Below are 27,484 nucleotides of genomic sequence, written 5' to 3'. Positions count from 1 at the left end.
TCCCTACTCCTATACATCTCATTGAAAAGAGACCATATGTTAAGTCATGTTTTAGTTAGATTTTACTATTTTAGAAATAAATTTATTGTCCCATTATTATTGTTAATCCAAGAGGTGAATCTGATAATTATATTACATTCTTATGTGCCCTTCACTCCTCCTGGCAAAGTAAAAAAACCCTGAAATTATCTGGTAGTTACTTGAGTACCTGTTCAGAATACAAATTCATACTTAAGGTCTGAGTTTTATGTCACAAGACAAATAAGATACTCAAACCTCAATTTATTAGTTTCAAGCAACCAATCACTCAAACTCTAATAGGTAATAAAACTGTCCTGATGTCTATCCTTACTTTCCAACTAGCATTTGGTAGAGATATTAGTAAATAAAAACAAAATTTAGGAATGCCTGGGTGGCTCAGCGGTTGAGCATCTGCCCCTGGCTCAGGGCGTGATCCGCGGTCTCAAGATGGAGTCCCACATCGGGCTCCCTGCCTGGAGCCTGCTTCTCCCTCAGCCTACGTCTCTGCCGTCTCTGTGTCTTTCATGAATTAGTAAATAAAATCTTAAAAAAAACAGAAACAGAAACAAAAACAAAATTTAGTAATAAAGGTATAGGCATCCCAAGAATAAATACTCAATAGCTTATATAACCAACTTAAATAATTCACAGATTACATAATTAACATAATTGACAAATAATTGAGAATTATCCTTATTATACATTTAATCATTTAACTTTACTTAATACACCATTATACTTTATTGCTAATTTTAAAGTTCCAGAAGTTGGTTAAAATTTGGTTTACTTAAAATTTAGATAATGAATGTCACAGAGTTCTTTGTAATCTAGCTCACAATATGATGTACAATGTATTTTTTATTTCATAATTGTCTTTAAAAATAGTTAACAGGAACTGTCCCCCCCAAATAATGAAATGTGTCACACACAGAGAGTTCTTTTAATATAATGGACTAGGAAGACCTGAGAGAGTCCCATTTATACCACCAACACACAAAAGTTCTGCACAAAATGTAATACTTTAAAAATATGTAGTCAAAGTTGCAGGGAAGAATGGAACATTCTCAAGGCTACAAAACAGGATGGAAATGAAAGCCAGAGTTAACTGGGGAGGATGCTACACATAGAAATATGCAGGTTATCAGACCCACTTATGAGCCTAGAGACTGAACCTGAATCTTAATGCTCAACAAAGATGGGAGAGTTGGCCACTGTCCATTGCAAGGCCAGAGCTCCCACATGCAGAGAAAGTACGAGATCCCTCCCTCTCCAAGGCTCTGGATAGAAAAATAAGCCACTGTATAGAAAGAAAGCAGTCATGTTTGTACTAACCACAAGCCTGTACCATTTATAGGTGTCAGTCTGCCCAAATTCACAACAAATATGTGCTGCTATAACCCCACACCATGAAATTTACATAAAACTGCTTTGAATCCCATAAACCCCCTGGTACCCCAGCACATGTACAAGCAGAACCACTCCTAGGGACATTTGCACACCTGTCACATTGGAGAGTCCTATCTAAGAATAACTCTCAGTGTAGATGAACTCACACAAAATAATTACACATCACTAGAGCAATTAAACTACCATGATGTGGAATGAGGGAATCAGCAGCCCGAGAAGAAATGGAAGATGAAGATGAGAAGGGCCAAAATGTACCTAGTGAGATTTCAAGAAGGGGAGAGAGAGAGAGAGAGAGAGAGAGAAGCAATTTTCAAAAAGAGGGCGACATCTACTTTTCCAGATTTTTAGAAAGAGTCTCAGCCAGAAGAATCACGTAGAACCCTAAGCAGAGTGTGATATTTCTTAAACACACACTGTGGGATGGTTACCTGGGGCTTGAGACAGGTCAAAAGAAGGGACCAGAGTATCATTCTCTTACTATTATTCCACTTTGATCGTTCTCCCCATCAACTTTTATACATCTCAAAGTCTAGATATTGGAAATGGGAGAAAAAAAAGGCAGAAAGGCAAAAACATGGTGAACATGTGAAGGGTGACAAGACTGCTTCTTAAGCTAAGTATGAATAAAAATCTTTGTAAAACAGCAAGTACCCACGGCCTGGCCACCAACCATCCCTATGCTCCATGCATCAAGACTTGTTAATGGAATACTGTGTTCATTAAGATACGATTCTATTTTATCGGCCTTCTGTATTTGCCTGATTTATTAAAACATCAAAGCAAAATATGTAATTGGAGAATGAAGACATGGAAGTTGCCTTCAAGAAGACTTCCACACTTTCCCAAGAAGAATTCTGAGAGTTTTAAGGGCACCAGAGTTACTGGTGCTCATTCCATACACTCATGTTAACCTTAAATGTGATGGCCTTCTTTTTCCTTGAATCAAAGTAGTCCTAGCGCTAGTAATGTGGGCTAGTCACTTGAGCTACTTGGCACTCACAAGAAGCATGAGATGTGGGACTGACCACAGCAGCATCTCCCTGGGCGCTGTGCTGTGCTACCTTGGGATGTGTGGGTTTAGTGTCGAGTCTGTGTCATTACTCAGATCTTGGCAAGTGATAGTGATAACCTTTCTGGGCCTAGTTTCCATTTATGTTGAGTGGGGTCCTCCTCACAGGCTGCTTGCGAAGACTGATGAAATGTGATGAATGCCTGACGTGCCAGGCTTGATATAGGATCTCAGTCAATATGATGAAGTCAGCGCTCTCCAGGTGAAAGCAAGTGCTAAAAGTCAGAGGGACAGCAGCATGCTCTACGTGCCAGAAGGAAATTCTCCCGAGAATAATTTGTTGGGTATTTACCTCAAATCATTTTGGATTAAGGGGGATTATAAATAAACAGATGGAGTCAAGAATCTTAAGGAAGAAGGATACAGAGGAGGAACCATGGCTCCCAGGAGCAGCCACTTGTCAGGACAGCAGGCCTAGCAGGAGCCTGGAGGAAAAATGATGCACACAGTCCTTTATATTGCAGAGGGCATCTGCAACTCACGCCTCTGAAATGTAAGACAGCCTCAATTATAACCCAACCCACAGAATTTCATGTAAATAATCCAGTGACTCATAAAGATGTTCTTTATAAGAACACAACTTTTATACGACCTTAGCCTTTTTATAACCGGTTGCTACTTAGACCTTTGTCTTTAATGCAATATGACTTTAGTTAAGGTTTCCTATTTTTTAAATTTCCCCTTTTCTCATTCAGTTCACTTATTATGTCATTTTTGCAAAAGGAGTTTAGCAAGCAATATTAAAGTCTGCTAGACAAACTATCACAAGCACATTTTTATAAATTAATACCTGGCTCGTGTTATTTTTCCAATTAAGTTTTCCCTGTTTTATTATTAATGTATTAATGTAATCACACTTTATTATAATGGACTCACTCAAGGTTTTGTACATGCAGCAACCAAGCCCACCTACACGCTGAGAATCTAATTTATGTGACCTCAGCCAGGAGCCCAGAACTGGCTTTAAGAACTGTTAACCTCTTGAAATCCAGTCCAAGTAGCAGATCTAGAACTATCACCAAGTTTTCAAAGGAATCCATCACCTTAAAATAGTTAGGAAGCATTAATTTACTACCTACTGCCTTTTCCTGCTATCTCCTATTCCAGCACAAATATTTCCCTCGTATCTAACAAAATGATATGCTAAAAAAAAAAAAAAAAAAAAGTTGTTATAGGTAGCTATTTTGTTTCCTAATTTAGGTGTCCTGTTCAGAAATTTACATGCAAATATACTTCAAACAAGGGATACTATACAGATAACCCTGTATTTGTACCACTCACAACAAATAACCAGTTGTGTTTACTTCACGTAAATTCAACTATGGAAGACATAATGAAATGTGCATTTTTTTGAAAAATAACAAAGAAACATCACCTAAGTCTTTAGAAAATTAAATGTTTGGGTTATTATACTATGATGATCATGTTCATATAAATCACTTTCTAACAGTACAATTCTAGAGAAAGAAATAAAATTAACATTACCGTTTTGCTTAACTGTAACTACATCTAGAGATAATTACTTATTTCACCCAAAGGACATTAGGAGCTCTTGAAGGACACAATCTTAACAACTAAACATCAAAATGGGGCTATGATAAATTTTAAAAAGTCATACCTAAGATAATGAAATAATGCTGATTAAAATGTAATTCTAGGGGTCCCTGGATGGCTCAGCAGTTTAGCGCCTGCTGTCAGCCCAGGGCCTGATCCTGGAGTCCCGGGATCGAGTCCCACATCAGGCTCCCTGCATGGAGCCTGCTTCTCCCTCTGCCTGTGTCTCTGACTCTCTCTCTCATGAATAAATAAATAAAAATCTTTAATAAAATTAAGATGTAATTCTATACATATATATTTACAGAAATATATTTATACTTCAAATATAATCTATTTGAAATATCCTCCAGCCACAATTAATGAGTATTATTATCCTTATTAACTCTGAGAGCCGTGTTTTAAGATTTATTTATTTATTTATTTATTTATTTTTGTGTTTTAAGTTTTAAAAAGCAAACAAAGTATTTGTTAAATGTCAAAAGTTTCCTGTTTTAATTTATAGTCTACTTATGTATGTCTAATTCATTAAATGGATAGTTCATCACTATATTTTTTCCAAGATTAAAGAAATATCTTATAGACTGTAATGTTATACAGGACAACTTTTCTATACTTGTAAGCCCACAGTGGAGGTGTACTACATGCATTAATGATTTAGGTGTAATATCCACTAAATACTGTGTTTAATGATTCAGTAATAACAAACATTAAACATCATAAGAACATAAGGACTTAGGCAAAGCAAGGTATTTGGAAACATAGTTCAATAACTTTGAAAGTTAACTATATAATATTTTCACACATGTGGAGTGGTGTCAGTTTGCTAATCACTTCGGAAGCACTTTTCCTAGAGAGTAAGATCTCATACAGAGACACTGAACCTTCTGGTAAAATATTCCAGCACCAAAGCCCGAGAGATCAACTTACATATATATTTTTGAACAGTATTGTAAAATCTGTTTTTCAGGGTTTTTTAAATAGCCTGCTCATATTAAAGAAAAAAAAGAGCACAAAAAGAGCATATAAAAAGATCTGCTTTATAAGTAAAATAAGCACAATTCCATGGCTTTACAGATTTACCTGTTTTAAGGAACGCGCAGCAATATTCACGTAAAAATACCATACATATGTAGAGTGTCATCACTAAAAATCTACTTTTACAGCACTTGGTATTACTTAATGAGTGGTTATTTCACAGAAGAATTGTATGGGACTGTACCATTATTTGTAAACATCAGATAGTGATGATTTAGTAGTAGTAGTAGTAGTAGTAGTAGTAGTAGTGATTTAAAAAGTTATCAACTGCCTCAACTGCCGTACTCTGGTTTTACCAAATACATGCAAATACATAAATACCAACCAGGGGAGCTTAAGAGAGGTAGTGGGTATGGGGGGGGGGTTGCTCATCAAGTTATAATCCCACTGAAGACTGGGTGAGCCACCTGTGATTTTAAGGATCTCTGCTTCCCCCCTAAAATGCCCAAGTAAAACCCTGTGCAACTCCGCACTTGGTGCAGCCGTTCAGCTTCGTCAGCGTCAACAGACTAGTCAGCAATCCGGGGCAATGTTTTGGCAAAATCAATTTGCAGAAAACAACTTCGTTCTGATCTCCTTCCCCTGGTCTGCACCTCCGCCCGCGCCCGCCCGCCCCGTCTGCTTCACCCCCTGCCTCCGCCCGGGCCCCCGCCCAACCGAGTTCCCAAGCGTGTCTGAGCGCACATCACTTAGCAAAGTTTTTCCGGGAGAGGGAGGCCGAGCGCTAGGACCGCACCGCACCGCACCCTCGCACCCTCGCGCCCTCGCGCCCTCGCACCCTCGCGCCCTCGTCCCGGGCCCCGCGGCCGGGCGGGGAACGGGGCGCTCCGCGGGGCGGAGAGGACGCAGGTGGGAAGGTAGGTGTGGGGTCTCGGGGAAGCTGCAGGGCGAGACCGGGGGCCCCAACAACCGAGGCGTTCGTGTAGGGCTGCGAGAGAAGGAAGGGGGAGCTGGGGAACCGAGGGGAGGCGGTGCTGGCCGCGACCGTGCGCTCTACCTGCTCCACTTCTCGGGGTCCCGGCGAGCAGACGGCCACAGGATTTCCCTTCATTCCCGGCCGCAGGAGACCACTGTCTTCTCTCCGGACCGCGCGCCCTGGGCTCCGTCCTCCTTCCTCGGCGACCGCAGCCACCACTCTGCGTCTGGGCGGGGGTGCGGCTCCCCCGGGCCGCGGGTGCCCACATCCCCGCCCGGGCTCGGGCCCCGCCGCCGGGGGAGCGCGCGGAGGCGGAGGCGGAGGCGGAGGCGGAGGCCAGACTCCCGGGGGGAGGGCCCCGCCCCCGCCCCGCTACGGCCCCGCCCCCCGCACCAGCCCGGGGCGCCCCGGGGCCGCACGCCCCGGCTCCCCCCCCTCCAGCCCCACGGCCGCCCGCGCCTCCACATGACCCCCTCGTGCCTCCAGCCCCACCCCTGCCCCTTCCGTCCTGCGCCGGGGCGCGTGCAGCACCCCCGTCCGCGCGCTCCTCCCGCGCGCACCCGGCCTCGCAGCCCTCCGCTCGCCCCCCGCGGTCGCGCACGCGCGTGGGGCGCCGAGCCGGGGCGCCGAGCCGGGCCCCCGTGGCCACCGGCCCGCAGCCCGCTCCTCTTCGGCCGCCCGCGGGGGCGCCTCCCCGCTGCCCCCGCGGGTCCCGCCGCGCCCGCCGAGCGAGCGCATCCTGCGCTGGGAGCTCGGGGAGCATCTCGTCCTCGCCCCGGGCTCCTGGCCCCTCGCGTTACAGCAGGCAGCGCCTTCCGAGCCTACGGCGTCTTCGGGCGTCGCTGCGCGGGGAACGGCCCCGTCCGGGAGCCTCCCGGGTCTCGCCAAGAGCCCCTTGGGCTTCGGAAGCTGCGCGGGTCACTCCTCGGCACTCTTGGAAAGCAAGGGCCAGGTCTCCCCGCCAGGAGGCATCCCTCGGGATTTGCAGAAACTCTCCGCGGTGGCAGGAATATTGCCGCACGTTATTAGCTCTTACAACCAGGCTCCCAAGTAGGGAGTGCTGACCCATCATTTTTTAAGAAGGCCCTTTTACTCTGTTTTTCTCGAGGCCTGCAGAGGTTCGCTCAACTGTGTTTATATGGAATATAGTTATCCTAATTAGTGCTTGTATTTCAATCATTTATTTCCTGGTTGACATCCATGCGTGTGACATCCACACTCGGACCCCTTGGTCTACATAGGACAGTGACTTGGTTTTAGCAGTTTTGTGTCTGGAGAGTGGTTTGGGTATTTGACCATGTTTGGTGAATGTCCTAGGAGGTAGATGATCTCATTCCCGAAAGGATCATTTTTGGTATATTTTATGATTTCTTAGGTGGAGATATGCTACCATTTTTGGAACCAAATGGAAACATGAAGATGTTGGAGAATTTACACGTTTTTCATGTAACGAAATGGGTAATTGTAAGGCCGAGACGTTTGCAATGCTTAGATTACATTAAAGCACGCTTTTTCAAAGGTAGGAATCTAAAGCGGGTAAGTTAATTTCCCAGAGAAGTGCAATGAAAATCTTCATTAATTATTCTCTACCTCATGGATTGTGAAAGTGACAACCATTTGTTTCAAAAACTTTATTCTCACAAGGAAGGTAAGATTGACATAGGTTGAGATATACTGTTAAGGATATACTAATCATTTCATGACTCTTTCACAGACAACATAATGAAAAGAACTGTGAGCCGTTGCTCTAAAAATATCCCTACTATCTAGAAAAAGTCTCAGTTTATATATTTGTGTCAAAGAATTCAGAAGTTATTAATACATTTTAATTGCGAAAACTAATGTGATGTGAGTCAGGGCTTCTTTTTTCTTGGCTTAGAAAGAACTAACTGGCAACAATTTGATGCTGTGGATGGTGAGAACAATGAAGATCCAGAGCACTTGCCATCATTCTCCTGGCAGTAAAGCCAAATATATCCAAAGTGGTATAGGGGAAAAAACCCAAGAGTGTGTACAGGGTGTGAAGGCTCAGTTTGACTGAGTACCTTATTAGTAAAAAATATTTTTGAGCCACCCAGTACATGTATATTTATTTGTAAATTATGTGCATTTCTGAATACACAGTATATTGCTTGCATAAAATTAACACTTTACATTTTAAAAGGAAAGGTAAATGTACATACAAATAAGAAAAGTATTAGAATTAAATGAGGGTCTCTGCTCACCCTCTCCATGAAACAATTGTAAGTGGTGAAAATATTTTTAAAAAATCATTTAAAGTCTCTGAGAACTGTCCCAAGGGCATACAGCAAATGAAGAAATATTTATTCATGAAAATCTACTAAATCTTGGTAAGAAGAGCAATAATCTGGGCCACAACCCACTCCTCCAGCTCCCAGCTCAATGTTGTGGAAGTGTCACTCTGGATGAGTGCAGCTTCTCTCCTCCAGTTCCCAGTCTGGGATATTGGCTTCTCTCTGGGAGGGGCAGGCATCCACCATTTTCAGCCCCAGTCTCCCAAGCCATGTGCCAGAAGCATTACTCCAGGCAATATGATGTGGCTGAGAGGTGTGGGGCTTTCCACCTACCCAGACACTACTGTGGGGTAGAAGCTCTAGCCTAGGTATAGAGGGGTTAAGAATATTGGGCTACTACTACTGTTCCCCACTCTAGCTCACTCAAGGTGGGGGTTCCACATTGGGAGAGGAAAACTGAGAATACCAAGGGATACAGACCCCAATAATAAAGCAGAAGTGTCACTGTAAAGAGAAAGGCTGCTGCCCACCTCCAGCTCCAGGGCAGTGGGGCAGAGGTTCTGTGCAGTGGGAAAGACAATAGTCCCATAGCTCTTCCTAGGAAGGCTGATTTTCTCTGGAAGAGAGTGTGGGGAAGTTCACCCCTAACGGTGCTGTCAGAAACACTGGAGATATTGAGAATAAGCAATTAAGAGGAAGATGGTAGCTCCATGATAGCAAAAAGCTAAATGCATGGTAGACCAGCTAGAAATTTAACAGAGAAAATCAGGAAAAAGAATGGAGCCCTCCTGGGGTGGAAAAAGCCTCAGAGACTGACCTCAAAGATGACCCGTGCAAAGAGGCTGGACTGTAATTGGATCCGACTGTGGAATGGGTTATGCCCAGGTGTTTTTAAAAATAACAGGAATCCACTAACAATTAGAACAGCCTCAGAACCAAGTGTGATATTCATAGAGGCAAACTAGCCAGAAGCTTAACAGGGACATCAGGGAAAAGAGTCTCAGAGGCTCCTGACCAAGAAAGAAAAGAGAGGATTCATTCCAATGTCGAGGGTGAAAGAGGGGCCATCATTATCAACCTGAGAGAAAAGATTATAAAGGAATACTGTGAACAACTGTATGCTGACAAATTATGTAATTTATATGATATATGCAAACAAATGCAGAAGAAGGCAGTGTGTTCTCTTCTCTAAACCATGCACAAAAGTTAATTTAAAATGGATCATAGGCCTCAATTCAGGAGCTTAAAGAAAAGACTTTCAGAATAAAACATCAGAGTAAACCCTGGTAACCTTGGGTGAGGTAAATCACAAACAACAAATGAAAAAATAGATTTGTCTTCACCAAAATTAAAAATGTTTGTGCTACAAATTATGCCATCAGGAAAGTGAAAAAACCATGGTCAGAATGGAAGAAAATATTTGTAAATCATATATCTAACAAGAGACTTATAACAAGGGGCATCTGGGTGGCTCAGCAGTTGAGCATCTACCTTTGGCTCAGGGCATGTTCCTGGGGTCCTGGGATCGAGTCCCACATCGGTCTCCCTGCAGGGAGCTTGCTTCTCCCTCTACCTATGCCCCTGCCTCTCTCTGTGTGTCTCTCATGAATAAATAAATAAAATATTTTTTAAAAAGAGACTTACAACTAGATATATAAAGAACATTTACAGTTCAGCAGTAAAAAGACAACCCAATTAAAAATAGGTAAAAGATCTGAATAGATATTTCTCCAGAGAAAATATATAAATAACCAGTAAGTACATGAAAAGATGCTCAATGTCATTAGCCATTAAGGAAATACAAACTGAAATCATACGAGGAAGTGGAGGTGTAAAACTTTAAGTATTAACAAAGATCTTACAGTGACCAGCAGTAAGAGATCAGAACCCATGATCTCTGGACCCAGAAAGACTCTTAACATTACATGAGACTGCCTACACATACTCAGGTTACTGATGCTCAGAATCACTCACCTGTAGAACGACAGTGATTTGGGGTACAGAGAGTTAAATGAGTTAATGTTTGTAAACTGAAGAGCACAATCCTTAGCATCTCATAAGTTATTTTTTAGTTAGGCTGTCTTTTCTTTTTTTCAATGCTAATATAGGCCACTTTTCACTGACGACTCCAACAAAAAGTTAGTAGTAAGGAAGGTACTTTTGAATGTCCTAACTAGCTGACATTTACTATAAAGTGCTTCACGTTTATATATATATATATATATATATATATATATATTCACATATATATAATATTTAAAATACCATGTTCACACTTGCATAACGTAGTACTTAAAATATACATGTGGCATGGTATGCTTTTAATAGAGTAGTGGATCTTTGTAAATACTCAGGGAGCTTGTGAGAAAAAATGATTAGACAAAGAATACTGAGGGACTCTGCTTGTGAAGGCCAGAGTTTTGACAGTAAAATTTCAATTTAAACAATATAGGACTACGTATGAGCTTATATTTTTTCTTTTGCCAAAAAGAATCCTTAAAAGAGCAGTTTCTCTTCTCTTACTATCTAATATTTCATCAAGAAGGTTATTTTAATATCCGACTGTGTTGAATAAATTATTTCAAGATAAAATATATTCCTTAAACTTAATATTGAACTTTATTAGAAAAGTTAATGCTTTCCCTTGATTTTTTTTCTCACTTATTCTTGTAGTGTCAAAAATTTTCTCCAGGTAAAAGATGATAAAATTATTCAAAAGGGACTTTATGGACCTTTATGCCCAGGAAGAATCATTCCAGGGTCTGGTGACTGAGTGACGCAAAATCGACCTACTTCCTGCGGGGGGGTGGGGGGGCGGGGGCATCGGGTCTCCTAACAGTCCTGAAGCCCTGAAGACCAGAAACTGAGGGAGAATTAGAGGCAACTCCCTTGATATGGTTAAATGTAAGCTGGGGAAAACAGGGTGGGTGTATCACACTGACTGCCGGTGACAGACTGCTTTCTAGGCACAGATGAGACCTCTCTTTAGAGGTGTCCAGAAAACACTTGGCAGGTGGAAAGGAGGCTTATGCATTGTTAGAAGTCATAGCCAATTCCTATTTGGGCTAAATATTTTTTAATCTGAGTATTTACCACTCCTATTTCTGATTGAAATTTGTGTGTATTCGGGAAAGTCTCAAAAGCAGAAGGTGGAGCTACTTTTGAGTTGGCTTTTTTGTTTTCATGTTGTTTTTTTCCAGGATACTTGGCACAGGTGTGGTTTGAGAAAGTGGTTGATGGTATGTAGGGGAACCCACAAATATTAGCGATGGGATTTAATAGCATGTTTTTTTTCTTTGTTTGTTTTTGTTAGGCAGTGACTTACAAAAATATTTACTTTTCTCTCATGTTGTATGCCAGTCATTGCAGTTGGGCTACTGCTGCTCCGTGTCATAGGTTTTCTCATTTCAGGACCCAGGCTGAAGGAGTAGTCATAATTGGAAGCAAGCTGTCCTTACGGAAAAAATTAAGAGAGTTGATGGAAACACACAGTGTATCTCAAAGTTCCTATTTCAACCTGACATGTGTTAACCCCAGTACGTTCATATTCCAAAGGAAGTCACCTGCCCAAACCTAATATCAACCAAGTCTTAACATATATGCTTGTCAATCACAAGACGTTGTAGGCCAGTTGGTCATGGATGTGCATACTTCCCTAAATTATTTAGTCTAAAGTCTAAAACAAATAGTTTGGAACAATAATGCAGTCTACCACACTAATGTGGCATTGATTAACGTAAGATTTAGTGAAATTTAATAGTCCCAGATTTTGTTGTTGAGTTTTCACTTTTTACCTTAAAAACTCAGCAAGTTTTACATAATTTCAAAACAAAAAAAAAACTTATTGTTTGTGATTTGATTAAGTGATTTCACGTAGAATGACACTTCTATTACATTTACAACAATTATACTTTCTTTCTTTGCTAGGACACTGGGTTTTTAGGCTGGGGCATGCTTGCCTAACTCTGGGGGTCACTTGATACTGACTCAGAAATACAGCTCCCTAATTGGTTCATGGATACCTGTGTGTATATTTTGCATGGTTTTCTTGTTAAATCTGCATATATATTAAAAATCATGATTCCTAGGGACAGAAGTCTCATTAAAGTCAAATATTATTTCTATAGTATTTTATTGGTGTAACAAATAGATTAAACAAAAAAATCATAGTACTTAAAAAAATATTCCTGGGACACCTGGGTGGCTCAGTGGTTGAGTGTCTGCCTTCAGCTTGGAGCGTGATCCTGGGGTCCTGGGGTCGAGTCCTGCATCAGGCTCCCTACAGGGAGCCTACTTCTCCCTCTGTCTATGTCTCTGCTTCTCTGTGTTTCTCAAGAATAAATAAATAAAATCTTAAAAAAAATATTCCTGTACTTATCAAAGATGATAGATGTACCAGATGATCTTTATATACTCTTAATTTTTATAAACTTGAGTTATTTCAAAATATTTCTTTTTACCATCATTAATGAAATCAATGAGCAATGCAATAGGATTTTGTTTCAGAGTACCAACAGGCCATAATTAATAGCAAATGTTGTGTTCAGTGATCACAGTCACTTGCCTTTTTCTTTTGTTCAATTCAGTTATTTTGTGTACTGAACATTTCCAGTTTCTCTCTGAAATGCATTCCTTGGCCATAGTAACATTCGGTTTTATAGATGATTTTTATTTTCAAAACTTTTACATCTATTTTTTCACAGCTATTTTCACATTTCTAATCTCATAAGGTCCACAAGAGATGGTCTGTTAAATGATTTGCTGTATAGCCATAGACTTTGAAGTTTCATCAAAATGCACCCTTACATTTCTTTAGATCTCTTGTATTTTCTTTCATTTTATTGAAATCATTTTGATTATGCAATAATAAAAGGTAATGACCCAGATTTTTTCCAGTGCATGAACATGTTGGGAGCAGTCAGACATATTCTGAAACAGAATGGACTCTTAATGCTCCTAACATCATTTGTGTATTTTTCTTTCAGTATATTAAGTGTGTCTCAGTGTCTAAAAGTAATAATTGCAACCTGACAGAATATGTTATTCCTGGCAATTATTTAACTATTAGAATAATATACCTTTATTTATTTTCCTATTAGCTTTCTACATTTCATATCCTTTATTCACTGTATACTTTCATTGAATTTTTCACAGGAGAAACCCCTATCCATTCCTTAGAATTCATAACCTTAATGCAGAATAGTTAAAATGATGGCCACCATCTTGTGCCACTATTAAACTTCACTAACTCTTAATTTAATCAATTTTACTATAATTTATTAATTATAACAAAGTAATTTCCAGAGGCATAGTAATGCTAAATACTGTCATTCCCATTCCTTCTGAACTCTCTTCTCTTTCCTCCTTTCCCTTTTTATATTAACAGATATTCTTATTTAAACTTTCTTTCTCTCCCTACCCTCTCTTTCCTGTTTTGTGTTACTTTGTGATTTCTCTTCAGTTTTTTCTTTCCATCAACTTTTCATCTTTTACTTCAATCCACCATCTCTTTTTCTTTTCCACTTATTCATTTTGTTTCATTTCAGACTTTTTTAATTTGATGTTTTCACTTTTAAAATTACTTTCTTTTTTCCTATTTCTTAATCATTCACTATTAATAACACAAAGGAATTCATCCAAATCTCTGTTGTGTCATCTAGCATGAGGAATGATTTGAGAATTAACAGGCCTCAATTATGCCTATCCGAAAAAAATAAAATTTAACAAACCTAAAGAGAAGCCTAAAGTCTGAATGAGTGATGAGTCCAAGTATTACCAGCATTTAAGTAAGGTTAAAAAACAAAACAAAACAAAACAAAAAAAACCTATGTAAGACTGAATAAGAGAAAAATTCTTCTCATAACATGGAAATAAAAGAAATAAAGAGTAGCTAGGGATGGAAAGGCAAACTAGTTAGGTGGTAGATTCTGAAGATACGATAAATACATAAGGGGAGCGAGAGAAGGAAAATGGACCTGATGGAGGAAGAGATATAGCAGAGGGAAAAAATGAGAAAATTTTTCTTCAAATGAAGAAAGTTGTGCACATTTACTTAAAATTTCACCACATTTAAAGCAGAATTAAAGAGATCATAATTTTTTAAAAAGCTGAATAATAAAAACAATCTTCCAATTATAAAAAATATAAGCCACATTCATATAAAGTACAGCATGGGGAATATAGTCAATAATATTGTAATAGCTTTGTATGGTGACAGATGACCATTTATTGTGGTGAGCATTTCAGAATGTATATAAATGTCAAATCAATATGTTAGTCATCTGAAACTAAGATAATACTGTACTATATTTCAATAAAAAAGATAATTTATTGACAAGGAAAAATAAATGCCTAGTAAAGTGATAGAATCAGCTTTGCTTTAGAATTTTTTTAGTAATATTAAATATTGAAAGGTAATAATCACATTTTCAGGTTTATGGTTTAGTAGGATTTGACTTCTGCAAATATACAATTTATGTCAAATAGCAAAAGGAGTACTTTCAAATGTGTGAGGACTATAAAACTATATCACCATGTATTATCTCTAGAAACACTGAATATTTTAGAAAATATTATAAAACAAAAGGGAGTAGTGAAGGGAATAAAAATATGATAAAGTTCTATTTCTTATGGGAGGGTCTATGTAAGCTAGCTTGTTCCTTATGTTGACAGAAGAATGTAAGTTTTTATAATAATAAAGCCATTAAAATAAAATTAGCTGTAGTGCTTCAAAATCCTAAATCACCAAAAATAGGATTATTTTTGGCTATTTGAGGGGGAAAAATGAGGAAATAATAGAAGAAACTAAACATGTTAAATTTTTTTTAAAAAAAATTAGAAGAGAAAAGTAATTTAACAAAAACAAACAAACAAAATACAATGACAATATGATGGACTCTAGGTTTGGAAACTCACATTTTTCCTATCCTCTTCTCTCATAGCGATATAGGAAAGCTGAAAACTAGATTCCCTGGACTATGCTGAAGCTGGTCTTTCAATGTATTAGGTTCTACTAGTCATATATGTGTAATGATCCAAGAAATCTTTGAAGTGGTACTGAGTCATCCTCTGAGGAAAGAGGCTGGACTCAGGCTACCTGGTTTGTTGTCATGGATATGAGAGGGGATCTGAATAATGTATTTGATGAAGTGACACCCATCGGGAAATACACATGCTTTCTAATGTTCATGGATTAAAAAAAAAAGAGAGAATTTGTTTTCTTTTGGTAAATACCCAGTAGTGGAATAGCGGGATCATATAGTATTTCTACTTTTAATTTTTTGAGGAAACTTGATACTGTTTTCCATAGTGGTTATACCAGTTTACATTCCTATCAGCAATTCACCAGGATTTCTTTTTCTCCACAGCCTCGCCAACGCTGTTATTTCTTGTCTTTTTGATTTTAGCCATTCTAACACGTATATGGTGATATCTCATTGTAGTTTTGACTTGCATTTCCCTGAAAATTAGAGACATTGAGCATCTTCTCATGTGTTTGTTGGCATTCTGTATGTCTTCTTTGGAAAAATGCCTATTCAGGTCTTCTGCCTTTTATTTTTTTAAGATTTACCCATTTGTTAGAGAGAGAAAGAGAGAGAGAGAGAGAGAGATCAAGCATAAGCAGAGGGACAGGCAAAAGGAGAAGAAGAAAGAGAGAATATCCAGTAGATTCCCTGCTGAGCATGGAGCCTGACATGGGGCTCAATCCCATGACCCGGAGATCATGACCTGAGCAGAAATCAAGAGTTGGATACTTAACTGAGACACCCAGATGCCCCTGCCCATTTTTTAAATCAGATTGCTTTTTATTTTATTTTTTTTATGATTTTATTTATTTATTTATGAGAGACACAGAAAGAGAGTCAGAGACATTGGCAGAGGGAGAAGCAGGCTCCCTTCCATAAGCCTGATGAAGAACTTGATCCCAGGACTCTGGGATAATGACCTGAGCCAGATACTCAACCACTGAAGAACCTCAGGTGCCTCAGATTGTTTTTTTTTTTTTTTTTTTTTTTTTTTGGTGTTGAGTTTTTCAAGTTCTTATATATTTTGGATTTTAACCCCTTATTGGATATTTCATTTACAAATATCTTCTCCCATTCAGTAGGTTGCCATTTTGTTTTGCTGTTGGTTTCCTTTGCTGTGCAAAAGCTTCTTATTTTGATGTAGTTCCCATAGTTTATTTTTGCTTTTGTTTCCCTTGCCTCAGGAGACTTATCTAGAAAAAAGTTTCTATGGCCAATGTGAGAGAAATTGCTGCTGTGATCTCTTCTAGGAGTTTTATGGATTCAGGTCTCATATTTAGGTCCTTGATCTATTTTTTTAAAAGATTTTATTTACTTATTCATGAGAGACAGAGAGAGAGAGAGAGGCATAGACACAGGCAGAGGAAGAAACAAGCCCCATGCAGGGATCCCGATGTGGGACTCAATCCTGGGACTTCAGGATCATGCCCTGAGCCAAAGGCAGACAGACGTTCAACTGCTGAGCCACCGAGGTGTCCCAGTCCTTGATCTATTTTGAATTTATTTTGTACTGGGCTATAAGGTGAAATTCAATAATGTACCCAAATTTTTACAGACAGCTAAACAGTAATGATAAGAATCTTATTTACAGTTGTCAATATAATTGGAATAAAACTAGAAATTAAAAGTAAAAGGATGGCAGAAGTTTCCAATTAAATAATTTTCAACCAAACCAAAGTACTGTTTCCTTCTTGAGGACTATTTGGAAGTAAGGACATTTTGGTTGTTAAGGAACCTGGAGCACTGGTGGCATTTAGGGTCATCGTATGATAAATATCCTGAAGTATGTAAATTGTCCTTCTGTGAATGAAGGCTTGTCTTTTCCTGGGTGCCAGTGATGCTCCACTGAGAAACACTATCCTAAGCACTTGGGATTTTTAAAGAATAAGGCTAAAAACGGAAATTAAATGTGAAATTGTAAACTATTCATATAACAGTAAAGAACACTACTGGGCAATATATACACAAAGAAGCATAAATGGTCAATGACTTTAAGGAAAACTATTTCATCATTTAATAACTAATAAATTGATGATTAAAACAAGATATCTTTTTCAGATGGCCAAATACTGAGAAAATACAGCATTCAGTGTTATAAATGTTTTTGATAAATGACAATCTCATAAACTGCCAATGAGAGTTTTTTATTGGCACAAGATTTTGGGGAGACAAATTTGTACTATCTGAAAAACTTTTAAAAACTATATGCTCATTTGGAATAATTATTCCACAACTATGAAGTTTTTCTTAACATTTAGACAATGTTGCAAAGATGATCTTTGAGATTGTCATAGTATTGTTAATTGTACTAAAAATTAGCTAACAACTGAAATTTCTAATCAATAAGGCATTGGTTAAATAAGTTATTATATAGCTGTACAGTAGAACATCAGTCATCCACTAAAATTATGAGATAACCTTATGTCGACTTAAAAATGTGGCCATGATGTATCACTGATAAAAAAAGACGTACACAGAGCAGTCTTATAGAATAATAACTTTTATCTAAAGTACAAATATGCCTCTCTCAGTGAGTGCAAAAGTTTTGAAGAATATGTAATTAAGTATTTTCTTGGGTGTGTGAAATCAAACGTTTCTCTTTTTTATTCTTTGCTTTGCTTTATGAATATTAAATAAGGGGAAAGATTTCCAGTACTTTTGAAAAAGCAAATTATTAGTTAACAACTTCCTGTGATTAAATCATTGTGTGAGCTATACTTTGAATTTTCAGAATTCTATCTGTACATTATTGGGAAATAAATCACTATGCTGCATATTTTGCAATAATGTAAAATTTAAAAACTTTACTAATTTCAATTAAACTCATAAGATAGAGCAAAGCATCAATATACTGTTAGAAGATAATTATGAAAGATGGATATGGGGATCCCTGGGTGGCTAGGCAGTTTAGTGCCTGCCTTTGGCGCAGGGAGTGATCCTGGAGTCCCAGGATTGAGTCCCACATTGGGCTCCCTGCATGGGGCCTGCTTCTGCCTCTGCCTGTGTCTCTGCCTCTCTCTCTCTCTGTGTCTCTCATGAATAAATAAATAAAATCTTAAAAACAAAGAAAGATGGATATGTGAAGCAATTATATTCATACAAATAGTTAAAAACAAAAGCTAAAATGACATATCAAAGATAGCATTAAAATTAAGATATCAGTTCTATTCATGTAGAAAAGGTTGCCTGCTTTTCTACTATTCAGGTGAAAAGAACATGCTAACCAACTAACTATATCTATTTTGTATTTATATAGATATATATGTAGTTTTGATCCCATTATTCTTAGAATATATTTTTTGTATATAAATTTATTTTTTTGTCACAAATTTATTTTTTAAATCATTAAGTTAATCTTATTATAGAGCATTTGGAAAATACAGAGAAACAAATTTGAACACCTCTTAATCTACTACAACCATTGTTAGCATTTTCTTTTTTATTATTATTTATTTATTTATTTATTTTTTTTTTTATTATTTGTGTATGATAGAGAGAGAGAGAGAGAGAGAGAGAGAGAGGCAGGCAGAGACCTAGGCAGAGGGAGAAGCAGGCTCCATGTACCGGGAGCCCGACGTGGGATTCGATCCCGGGTCTCCAGGATCACGCCCTGGGCCAAAGGCAGGCGCCAAACCGCTGCGCCACCCAGGGATCCCCCATTGTTAGCGTTTTCAGTTTCATTCTAGTTAGTTCATCCATGTAGACTTCTCCAGAGTTTTAATATTAGTGTCCATATCTATTACTATGAATCCAATTTCCCAACTATTTAGAATAATTTTTAGACGGGAAATATCCTTCCTTTTCCCACATTGATTAACACTGTAGAGATGGCAAGATGTAAGTACACTTACCTTGGTATCCTGTGCCACATTCACTCCAGGAAGCACTTCCACCAGTCTTGAATTCAGCCAGGAAAAAAAAAATGAATTGGTAAGGTTTAGGCAATAGCTCCATCCTTCATTTCCATTAAAATGCCATAACTACCAAGATCACAATTGTAGGTAATCTCATCAGTAGCATTTGTTATCAATCCAAAGAGAAAAATTGTTCATAGTCCATCACTGAGCTGACAGTGAGCTTGACCTTACTCCCTCAACTTGGGATTCCCTGGGTAATTTTCACTGTGGGTAGGAGCCATGTTCATTTCTTATGGAAGAAGAGCTATGACAAGAAACCATGTAAGAAATAATTGATACTCAACCAGGTCAGGAACAACTGGTCAAATATACATTTTGTTGTTTCTGCGGGTACTTGAAGGCAAAGGCAAGATAATAAAGCTTTGTCAATACACATTCTCCATTGTGTGAGTTTTGTTCAAGGCTTAGTTTGTTGTGGTAATTGCTGACTTGTGAGGTGGGCACAAGTTGTGGTAATTGCTGACTTGTGAGATAGAGAGAAGAGGTCCCTCTTACCCACTCATGTGCTACAAGATTCATACTATTGGGACCTGACAAAAGTGCAGCAACCACAGAACTCAGGCATATGCGTTGTGGCTCTCAGCATGCTTTCTCCAGACCTTCACTGCCCAGGGTCCCAGCTGGGGTGTTGGAAATAGAGATGAGGGCACAGATGCTGGGGACTGGATACCTGGGTGAGGTGGGATGTTGCTGGAATGCAGAAGCTTCATTCTGAGCTGTACCAGGATCCTTTCAACTTGGATTTTTTTCTGCACTATTCAGGAAGAACTGATGCCTCTCTCTACCTAATATTTACCTTTTGGGGGGTAAATAAACCTTAAGCTATCATGCTTCTTGAACCAAACTTAAAGTCAGGAAGGTGACATTTTCACTAAGAAAAAAAGGAGACCCAGTGGCTCAGAGTCTCCGAGCAGCATCTTTGCTCCATTCAATGGAAACTTTGAAAGTCATTTTCACGAAACTTTCTCTTAAGACTCTGTTTTTTATTCATTTATTTTCATGGGAATAAAAGATAAAATCGCCAAGCTGTTTATGGGTTACAGACCCAAAATACCCTTCAACTGAACCAGACTCCTGCATATCACTTTCCAGATAGTAAACTTGGCCAGAGTTCATTCTTCATATTTTACTTTGAACTACTGCCTTCATTTTTCTGTTCTGTATTGGCTATGAGCTAGAACAAATTTTGCACATTATTGTTATTATCAAGTTACTAAATTAAATAATCATATTATCTAAGTAGACATCCAGGAAAAGTATAACACACTGCATTGTGAAGCTGGGGCAGTGATTGTGTATTATACTCTTTCTTAGGTGATGAAAGTTTGCTTCAGAAAACTTTCTTTAGAAAATTCTCAGAGCTGCGTCTCATGAGAGTATGGATTGATAGTATTGTGGATCCTATCTTAAAATCTCTAATGATTCGGTTTTAAAATCTAAATATCTTGTAAATAAAATTTTAAATCAAATTTGAACATTTTCAAATGTCAGTCAATGCAGCTGTTTCCTTTTTTTTTTAAGATTTTATTTATTTATTCATGAGAGAGAGAGAGAGAGAGAGAGAGAGAGAGAGAGAGGCAGAGACACAGGCAGAGGGAGAAGCAGGCTCCATGCAGGGAGCCTGATGTGGGACTCGATCCCGGGACTCCAGGATCAGGCCCTGGGCTAAAGGCAGGCCCTAAACTGCTGAGCCACCCAGAGATCCCCAATGCAGCTATTTCCTTAAAAGAATTTTAAATAAAATAAAATATAGAAAAGACCACAGAGCATAAATGTAAAACTCAATGAGTTACCATATTGTGAATGTCCACATATCCAATATTCAGACCAAAAAGCAGAAGCTTATCAGCATGCTAGTAAACTCACTGGTGCTCATTTTCAGGTTTGGCTCCCTCCTTCTTACTCAGTGCCAACCACTATCTTGATTTGTAACAAGAAGAAAAATTTCAGTTTAACCTTTCTTGGGAACTTTAAATGAAATCCTATGACACATAGATGATAGATAAATGACAGATAGATAGGTACATACATACAAACATATGTACATAGACTTATGTTTGGCTTCTCCTGCACATTATCGTTTATGAACCCCATTTGTTTTGTTGTATATAGTTGTAGTTCATTTTTGTTGCTTTGAATACTTAGAACACAATTTATTTTACTGTTGATGGACATTTGTCTTGTTTCCTCCTTTGGCTAAATGAATAATCTTGTACATGTCCTCTGGTAGACTGTGCAAACATTTCTGTTGCCTGTGTATCAAAGACTAATCATTGGCTCATACTGGATAATGCCAGTTTCAGGATCCCAGGACCAATTGTTTTATCAGCAGCATGGTTACTGAGAACAGGTTAAGGTTCCTTGACAGGTTGTTTTTGTTTGTTTGTTTTGCCAAATAGGTAAATCAATTTCACGATTCCAAAGTCAAATCTATAAATCAAAGGGCATTTAGAGGAATCTGGCTTTTTTTGCCTGCCTTCATTTACTGTATTCCTTCTCTCCTCTGGAGAACCACATTCAAAAAGTAGCTACCACAGCGTTTCAGGTGTCTCTCTATTCAGCCAGGAAGGTAGCATAAAGGTTGTTAGAAATAGGTTTCTATTGGTGAAAATTGTGCCTGGTTGGTAAGCAAAATGGGTTCTGGACATGGTGTTTACCAGTGAAACTCACAGTGTTTAAGATACATAGACACTTGGGGATCCCTGGGTGGCTCAGCAGTTGAGTGACTGCCTTTGGCCCAGGGCATGATCCTGGAGTCCCAGGATCCAGTCCTGCATCAGGTTCACTGCATGGAGCCTGCTTCTCCCTCTCCCTCTGCCTATATCTCTGTCTCTCTGTCTCTCTCTGTGTATGTGTGTCTTTCATGAATAAATAAGTAAAAATCTTTAAAAAAAGATGCATAGACATTTTAAGCATATTTGCAGAATTCCATGAATACACTAGAATGTTGAGAGTCAAGTAGCCAAGAGTGGAGCTTTGGATTGGGTTTCTAAGTTGTCTCATGTTCAGCTATCAGTTTGGAAGATAATCGATGCCTGACTGTGAAATATAGTTAACAAAGCTCTATCTACAATGAGAATATTGTCACATTTGCTTTGGGTGAATCTTTGTGAAAGGTGCTGTGGACTTCAAATAATTTACAGACCTGGCTATGAAACGATTTCATGTCTATTTTATAATTAATGTATGTATGACAGCTTTTGATATGAGACTCAGGATTTAAGTGAAACCTATAATACTTATCTACCCTAACTGTTGCTGGCTACCAATATTACCAAAAAGAATCGTTTTACTATCACTATTAAGAACGTCCTACTTATTGATCTGGGAAAATCTTACTTATCTTTCAAGTCACTCAAAAGACACGGTATAAAAGAAGATTTGTAACAAAAATAGCAAAGAAGAACTAATTAATTGTTTCTAATGAAGATACTGATGATAATGTCATTAGGATTAAATAGTAATAAATACACATTTGAAATTTATAAGCACAGATAATCTAATCTAATCCAATCCAATCTAATCCTGATAGTGTCATGGAAATGTTAGCAAAATATATAATTATTTGATGTTTATAAAACCTTATACCTGAAAGGTGTACTTGCTTAGATTTGCCTTACAGATGGTGGGCATTTATTTCTGAAAATAAAAATACAGAAATATTATATGAGTCATTTTTAAAATTTGTCCTCAGCAAGTTCATTCCCTGAAAATTAGTTGTTTTTCACATTATTATTCCCCCAGAGGTTTCAATTAAGTTCAAGCATCATCAGGCTGTTTTTGTGTCTGTGACATTCTGAGATAGAGCTGTGAGGAACAAAGGGGGAACGTGCTGGGTTTTGGTAGAATTATTTATAGATTAGAAATTAATTTACCCCCCAATCAGTCCTCCTGACAGATGATTGACAAGGGCCAACAAATTAGCTTCAGAAGGATGGAACTTCTTCAATTCCAAACAGGAAAGCTGTGGGCATGGGGAAAGTGTGCAGGAAGGGGAAAGAAGTTTGAAGTGGCTAAACTTAGAGGAGCCCCAGTAACTGGTGATCCTAATTGTGGACTTTAATTTCAAAATTGAAGTATTTGAAAAACAAAACAAAACTAAACTAAACTAAAATCGAAGTATTTGGATTCATAATCAGAGCTCAGTGTAAACAGCTTAAAAGTTAGGTGATTGCTTAAATCAACCCCAAGAATTGCCTCTATTTTCCTACATTATTCATTGGTGGTAGGACTTCAAATATCACATTAAAATTATTGAATTATTGCACTAACATGATTGCATCAGGTCTTCAAGTTTTTGGCTGTAAAATTTCCCACTCAAACTTGACTGACCCACTTGAACAGCTCATTAGAAGATATCAATTTCTTTCTTTGTCATATATAATGACACTTTAAGTTTTAATATTTTAATTTTTCCTTGTAGGTATTAGAATCGATTATTTACTTACAATCTATACATTTAACCCAAGTTTGGAATTAAGTTGAATTCCTATTGCAATTGCCATCTTATTCTTTCATGGTTTAATTAACTAAGCAGATTTAAATATAATATATTTTAGTCTATCATTTCTAAAAATTAACTTTCATGGTGTGTTAAGAATTAAATACTGTCAAGCTGCTGCAAAATTGTTACCATTTTAATAGAACTACACAAAACAGGAAGAAATTACTGAGATTTAATGTGCTTCTTGAAAATTTTAGTTATGAGATCCATCAATGCTGACATCTTAATTTTGTTCTACTCTTCAAGTGATGCATTTATTTTTATGTAATTATGAGCTGTCAAAGGCCCCTTTCATAACAACAGATTTTATTTGCTTCACTGAACTTAATGAAATCCATGTGCATGAAAGAATCACAGATATATTTAAATTCAGTACCTGAAATTCTTGTTTCTAATGGTGTCCGATATTTTAAAACATGAAGGCTATTGAAGAAAACAAATAAGAACCTAAGAGCCACAGGTTAAAAGATACTGAAGAAGATATTTACCAGATTTTGATGGCTTGAGTCAGTTTTGTTCCTATATCATTTCAATCTCTTAGATAACTAATTTAATCTTAACAGTGACAGACAGGATCCTGTAATTTTCTTTGGAAAAATGGTTGTCTCCTCTTTTTTTTTTAATATTTTGTTTATTTATTCATGAGAGACACACACACAGAGAGAGAGAGAGAGAGAGAGAGAGAGGCATAGGCAGAGGGAGAAGCAGGCTCCATGTGGGGAGCCCGATGTGGGATTCAATCCGGGGCCTCCAGGATCACACCCTGAACCAAAGGCAGACACTCAACCACTGAGCCACCCAGGCATCCCTGGTTGTCTCCTCTTACCTGTGGTTTTGCTTTCCATGGTTTCAATTACCGCCAGTCAACCTTTGTCTGGAATTAGATGATCCTCCTTCTGACCTATTGTCAGAAGGTCAGTAGTAGCATCATAATGCCTACATTACTCACCTCACTTCATCTGATCACTTAAGGCATTTTATCATCTCACATCATCACAAGAAGAGTATAGTACAATAAGATTTTTAGAAAGAGAGAGAAACCACAGTCATATAACTTTTATTACAGTAGGTTGTAATTGTTCTTTTTATTATTATTGCTAATCTCTTAAAATAACTAAGTTATAAATTAAACTTTATCAGAGGAATGTACTGGAAAAAGCATAGTACATATACGGTTGGCTAATGTCTATAGTTTCAGACATCCATTGGGTGTCTTGGAACATATCCTCATGAATAAGGGGGGAGTACTCTGTGTGCTGTTATCAGAAAGGGTTTTCTTAAACAGTTTTGTTTTGAACTCCCACATCACCCTGAAAAAAGCATTTAGTCTATTCAGTGGTTTCCACAAAGCAACCACTCACATTAAACATTCTGTGAACTTTAGAATCACCTCAAGATTTGGAGGAGGAAATAACTACAAGAAGCATAGTCCTGGGATGCCTGGGTGGCTCAGTGGTTGAGCGTCTGCCTTTGGCTCAGGGCATGATCGTGGAGTCTTGGGTTCGAGTCCCACATCAGGCTTCCTGCATGGAGCCTGCTTCTCCCCCTCTGCCTGTGTTTCTGCCTTTTTGTGTCTCTCATGAATAAATAAATATTTTTTTTTTTAAAAAAAGAAGCATAGTCCTGCCACCTCCCTGGCACCATATATCCTTCTTCTTTTTCCCTATTTCTGCCTTCCTTTCCCCTCTCCTCTTCTTCCCTTGTGTCCTCTCCCCTCTCCTTCTCCTCCTTAATCTTCCTTTCTCCTTCCTTCCATCAGCCGCCCTACATCAATGACCCCTGCTCAGTTGGTGGGATTTATTTTGGCCACTCATGCTTAGGTTATCATTTTTGATTGTTGGTTTTGGTCATCTCCCACTTCTAAATATATTATGCTATAGTTATTACATGTATAATAATTCACTTGTGTTCATTTCATAGCTAATGAGGACTCTGAATTCTAATCCTGTGATTTCTTTCTAGTAACCTCCTTTAAGTTTGAGTGCAGTGCAGAAAAAAAAAAAGAGTATGGACTTCAGGCAGCAAAGTTTTGGATTTCAGTCCACCTCTGCCACTGAAGTGTTAGGTCCTGCACCTCTCTGGGCTTTGCTTCCCAGTATGGCAATTGGACTAGGTAAACATTCTTAGCCCAGGATCTAAGAATTGGCCTCAGTATTCTTTGAAATTCCTAGAAAATTTTGTGTAGGTGTGCACTGGTTTGGACAGTATCTGTAAGCTTTATAAGATTCTCAAAAAAAAAAAAAGCTTCTCAAAAAGTTTCCTTGATTATAATAACTTCATATCCACAGTGTAAGATTATCTTTTATATACATTTCTAATGATCACTGTTGAAAAATGCATTAAAATCTTTGGAGCCTCTGGACTATGCTAGAAATTTAAGAAGTCATGGCTTAGTGCACTGGAACAAACAAATAAGAGACCCTAAACTATTTTATGAATGTATAAAAACATTATTAAATGTGCTAACCCAGGAACTGGCACTAAACTGGGTAGAAAATAAACAGTTGTCACTCTCCTTACTGCAGTTTTGGTAGATAAAAATATCTATTACAGATTTACATATCTGGAAATTCATGACATAAATTAACTTGAATTAGAAGTCACAAGGTTTCTTAGCTATGGGGTTTCAAGCTGTGACTTTCTGCAACATGTAAATTCAGTGAACCTAAAACTTCTTCACCATGAATAGTCATGAACAGATTTCAAGAATAGTGTCATAATTTCATATTGAAATTACAGTCTAAAAGGTTCATTAACTTTAGCAATAAAATAAATCGGAATTGGCTCAAATTCCTGATCTATACTTAAAAATTTTACCCTTGTGCTCTTTGTTGTTTCTTTTTTAAATCATTTAAGATGCTTTGCAATAATCTGTAACATAATAATTAGGAATTTTTTAGATGGAATAAAATAGATGTTTTAGAATCTTAGCTCTCACTTCACTGGCTTCAACTTCAGTGATTTAAAAAAAATCCTTCATAAACTTTATAACCACTTTAACCTTGGTTTTATATCTTCAATTAAATACAATTAAGCAAGCAGTCAAGTTGTGCCTACTTTATGTCAAGAAATGTGCCAGCCAGGAGAAGAAAAACAAGGAGAAAGACATTCTGTATGAGGAACTTCTTCAAGCTGAATTAACAGCTCACTTTGGAGCATAAGGAAATGAGAAGTGGTTTCAGGTTTTCTACAAGGAGTTTTTTAAAAAATATTGTTGGGATTTTATGCACTGAGCAAAAGTAAAGTAAGAAGCACATGGACTACGATTAGATTTCATAAGGAGTATGTCACATTTTGAGTAGATTGTGAATTCAAGATAACTTTCTCTTCTTCACTGGGACATGGTCATGAAACAGTTTGATATTACTCAGCTTGGTCTTGAGTAAGCGGAAGGAGTTGCACAGATATTTTGAGACCTAACATGAACCCTGTAACTTTCTCCTTAGTAAAAATAATTAGAGATGGGGTACTAACAGCAAAACTGGGAATTTCTGTGAGTCAAAAACACCCTGAAGTGTATGACAAGAAAAGCCACATGTGGGGAAATAATATTCATGATGCCTAACCTGCAAAGAATGATTATTTAGAAGATAGAGATAACTCCTCTAAAATTAGCTAAAACCTTGCAAAAGGCAAACAATACAACCAATAAAGGTACAATGTAGATGGTGAAATATGGTTACCAACTCCTTCCTTCCTTCTGTGTATGTGTGTGGTGCTTTACTCATTTAGAAATGGACGCTGTTTTTCCTGCCCTTGAATCTAGGCTGGTTTTATG

General features: G+C 38.0%; 1 protein-coding gene across 1 annotated transcript in view; it reads right to left on the bottom strand.

Annotated features, from left to right (window-relative positions):
- Positions 1–6,307, bottom strand: part of SGCG (sarcoglycan gamma) — a 127,175-nt gene extending 120,868 nt beyond the window's left edge. The window contains exon 1 of the mRNA XM_055317251.1: positions 6,087–6,307. Coding sequence (XP_055173226.1) covers positions 6,087–6,140 — 54 coding nt within the window. The 5' untranslated portion in view covers positions 6,141–6,307. The remainder of the gene's footprint in view (positions 1–6,086) is intronic.
- Between the last annotated feature and the right edge of the window lie 21,177 nt (positions 6,308–27,484).

Source organism: Nyctereutes procyonoides, unplaced genomic scaffold (genome assembly GCF_905146905.1).
Source record: "Nyctereutes procyonoides isolate TBG_1078 unplaced genomic scaffold, NYPRO_anot_genome, whole genome shotgun sequence".
Classification (NCBI taxonomy): domain Eukaryota; kingdom Metazoa; phylum Chordata; class Mammalia; order Carnivora; family Canidae; genus Nyctereutes; species Nyctereutes procyonoides.
The sequence above is the reverse complement of the archived record's forward strand: the minus strand, read 5'-3'. Positions and strand labels throughout refer to the sequence as shown.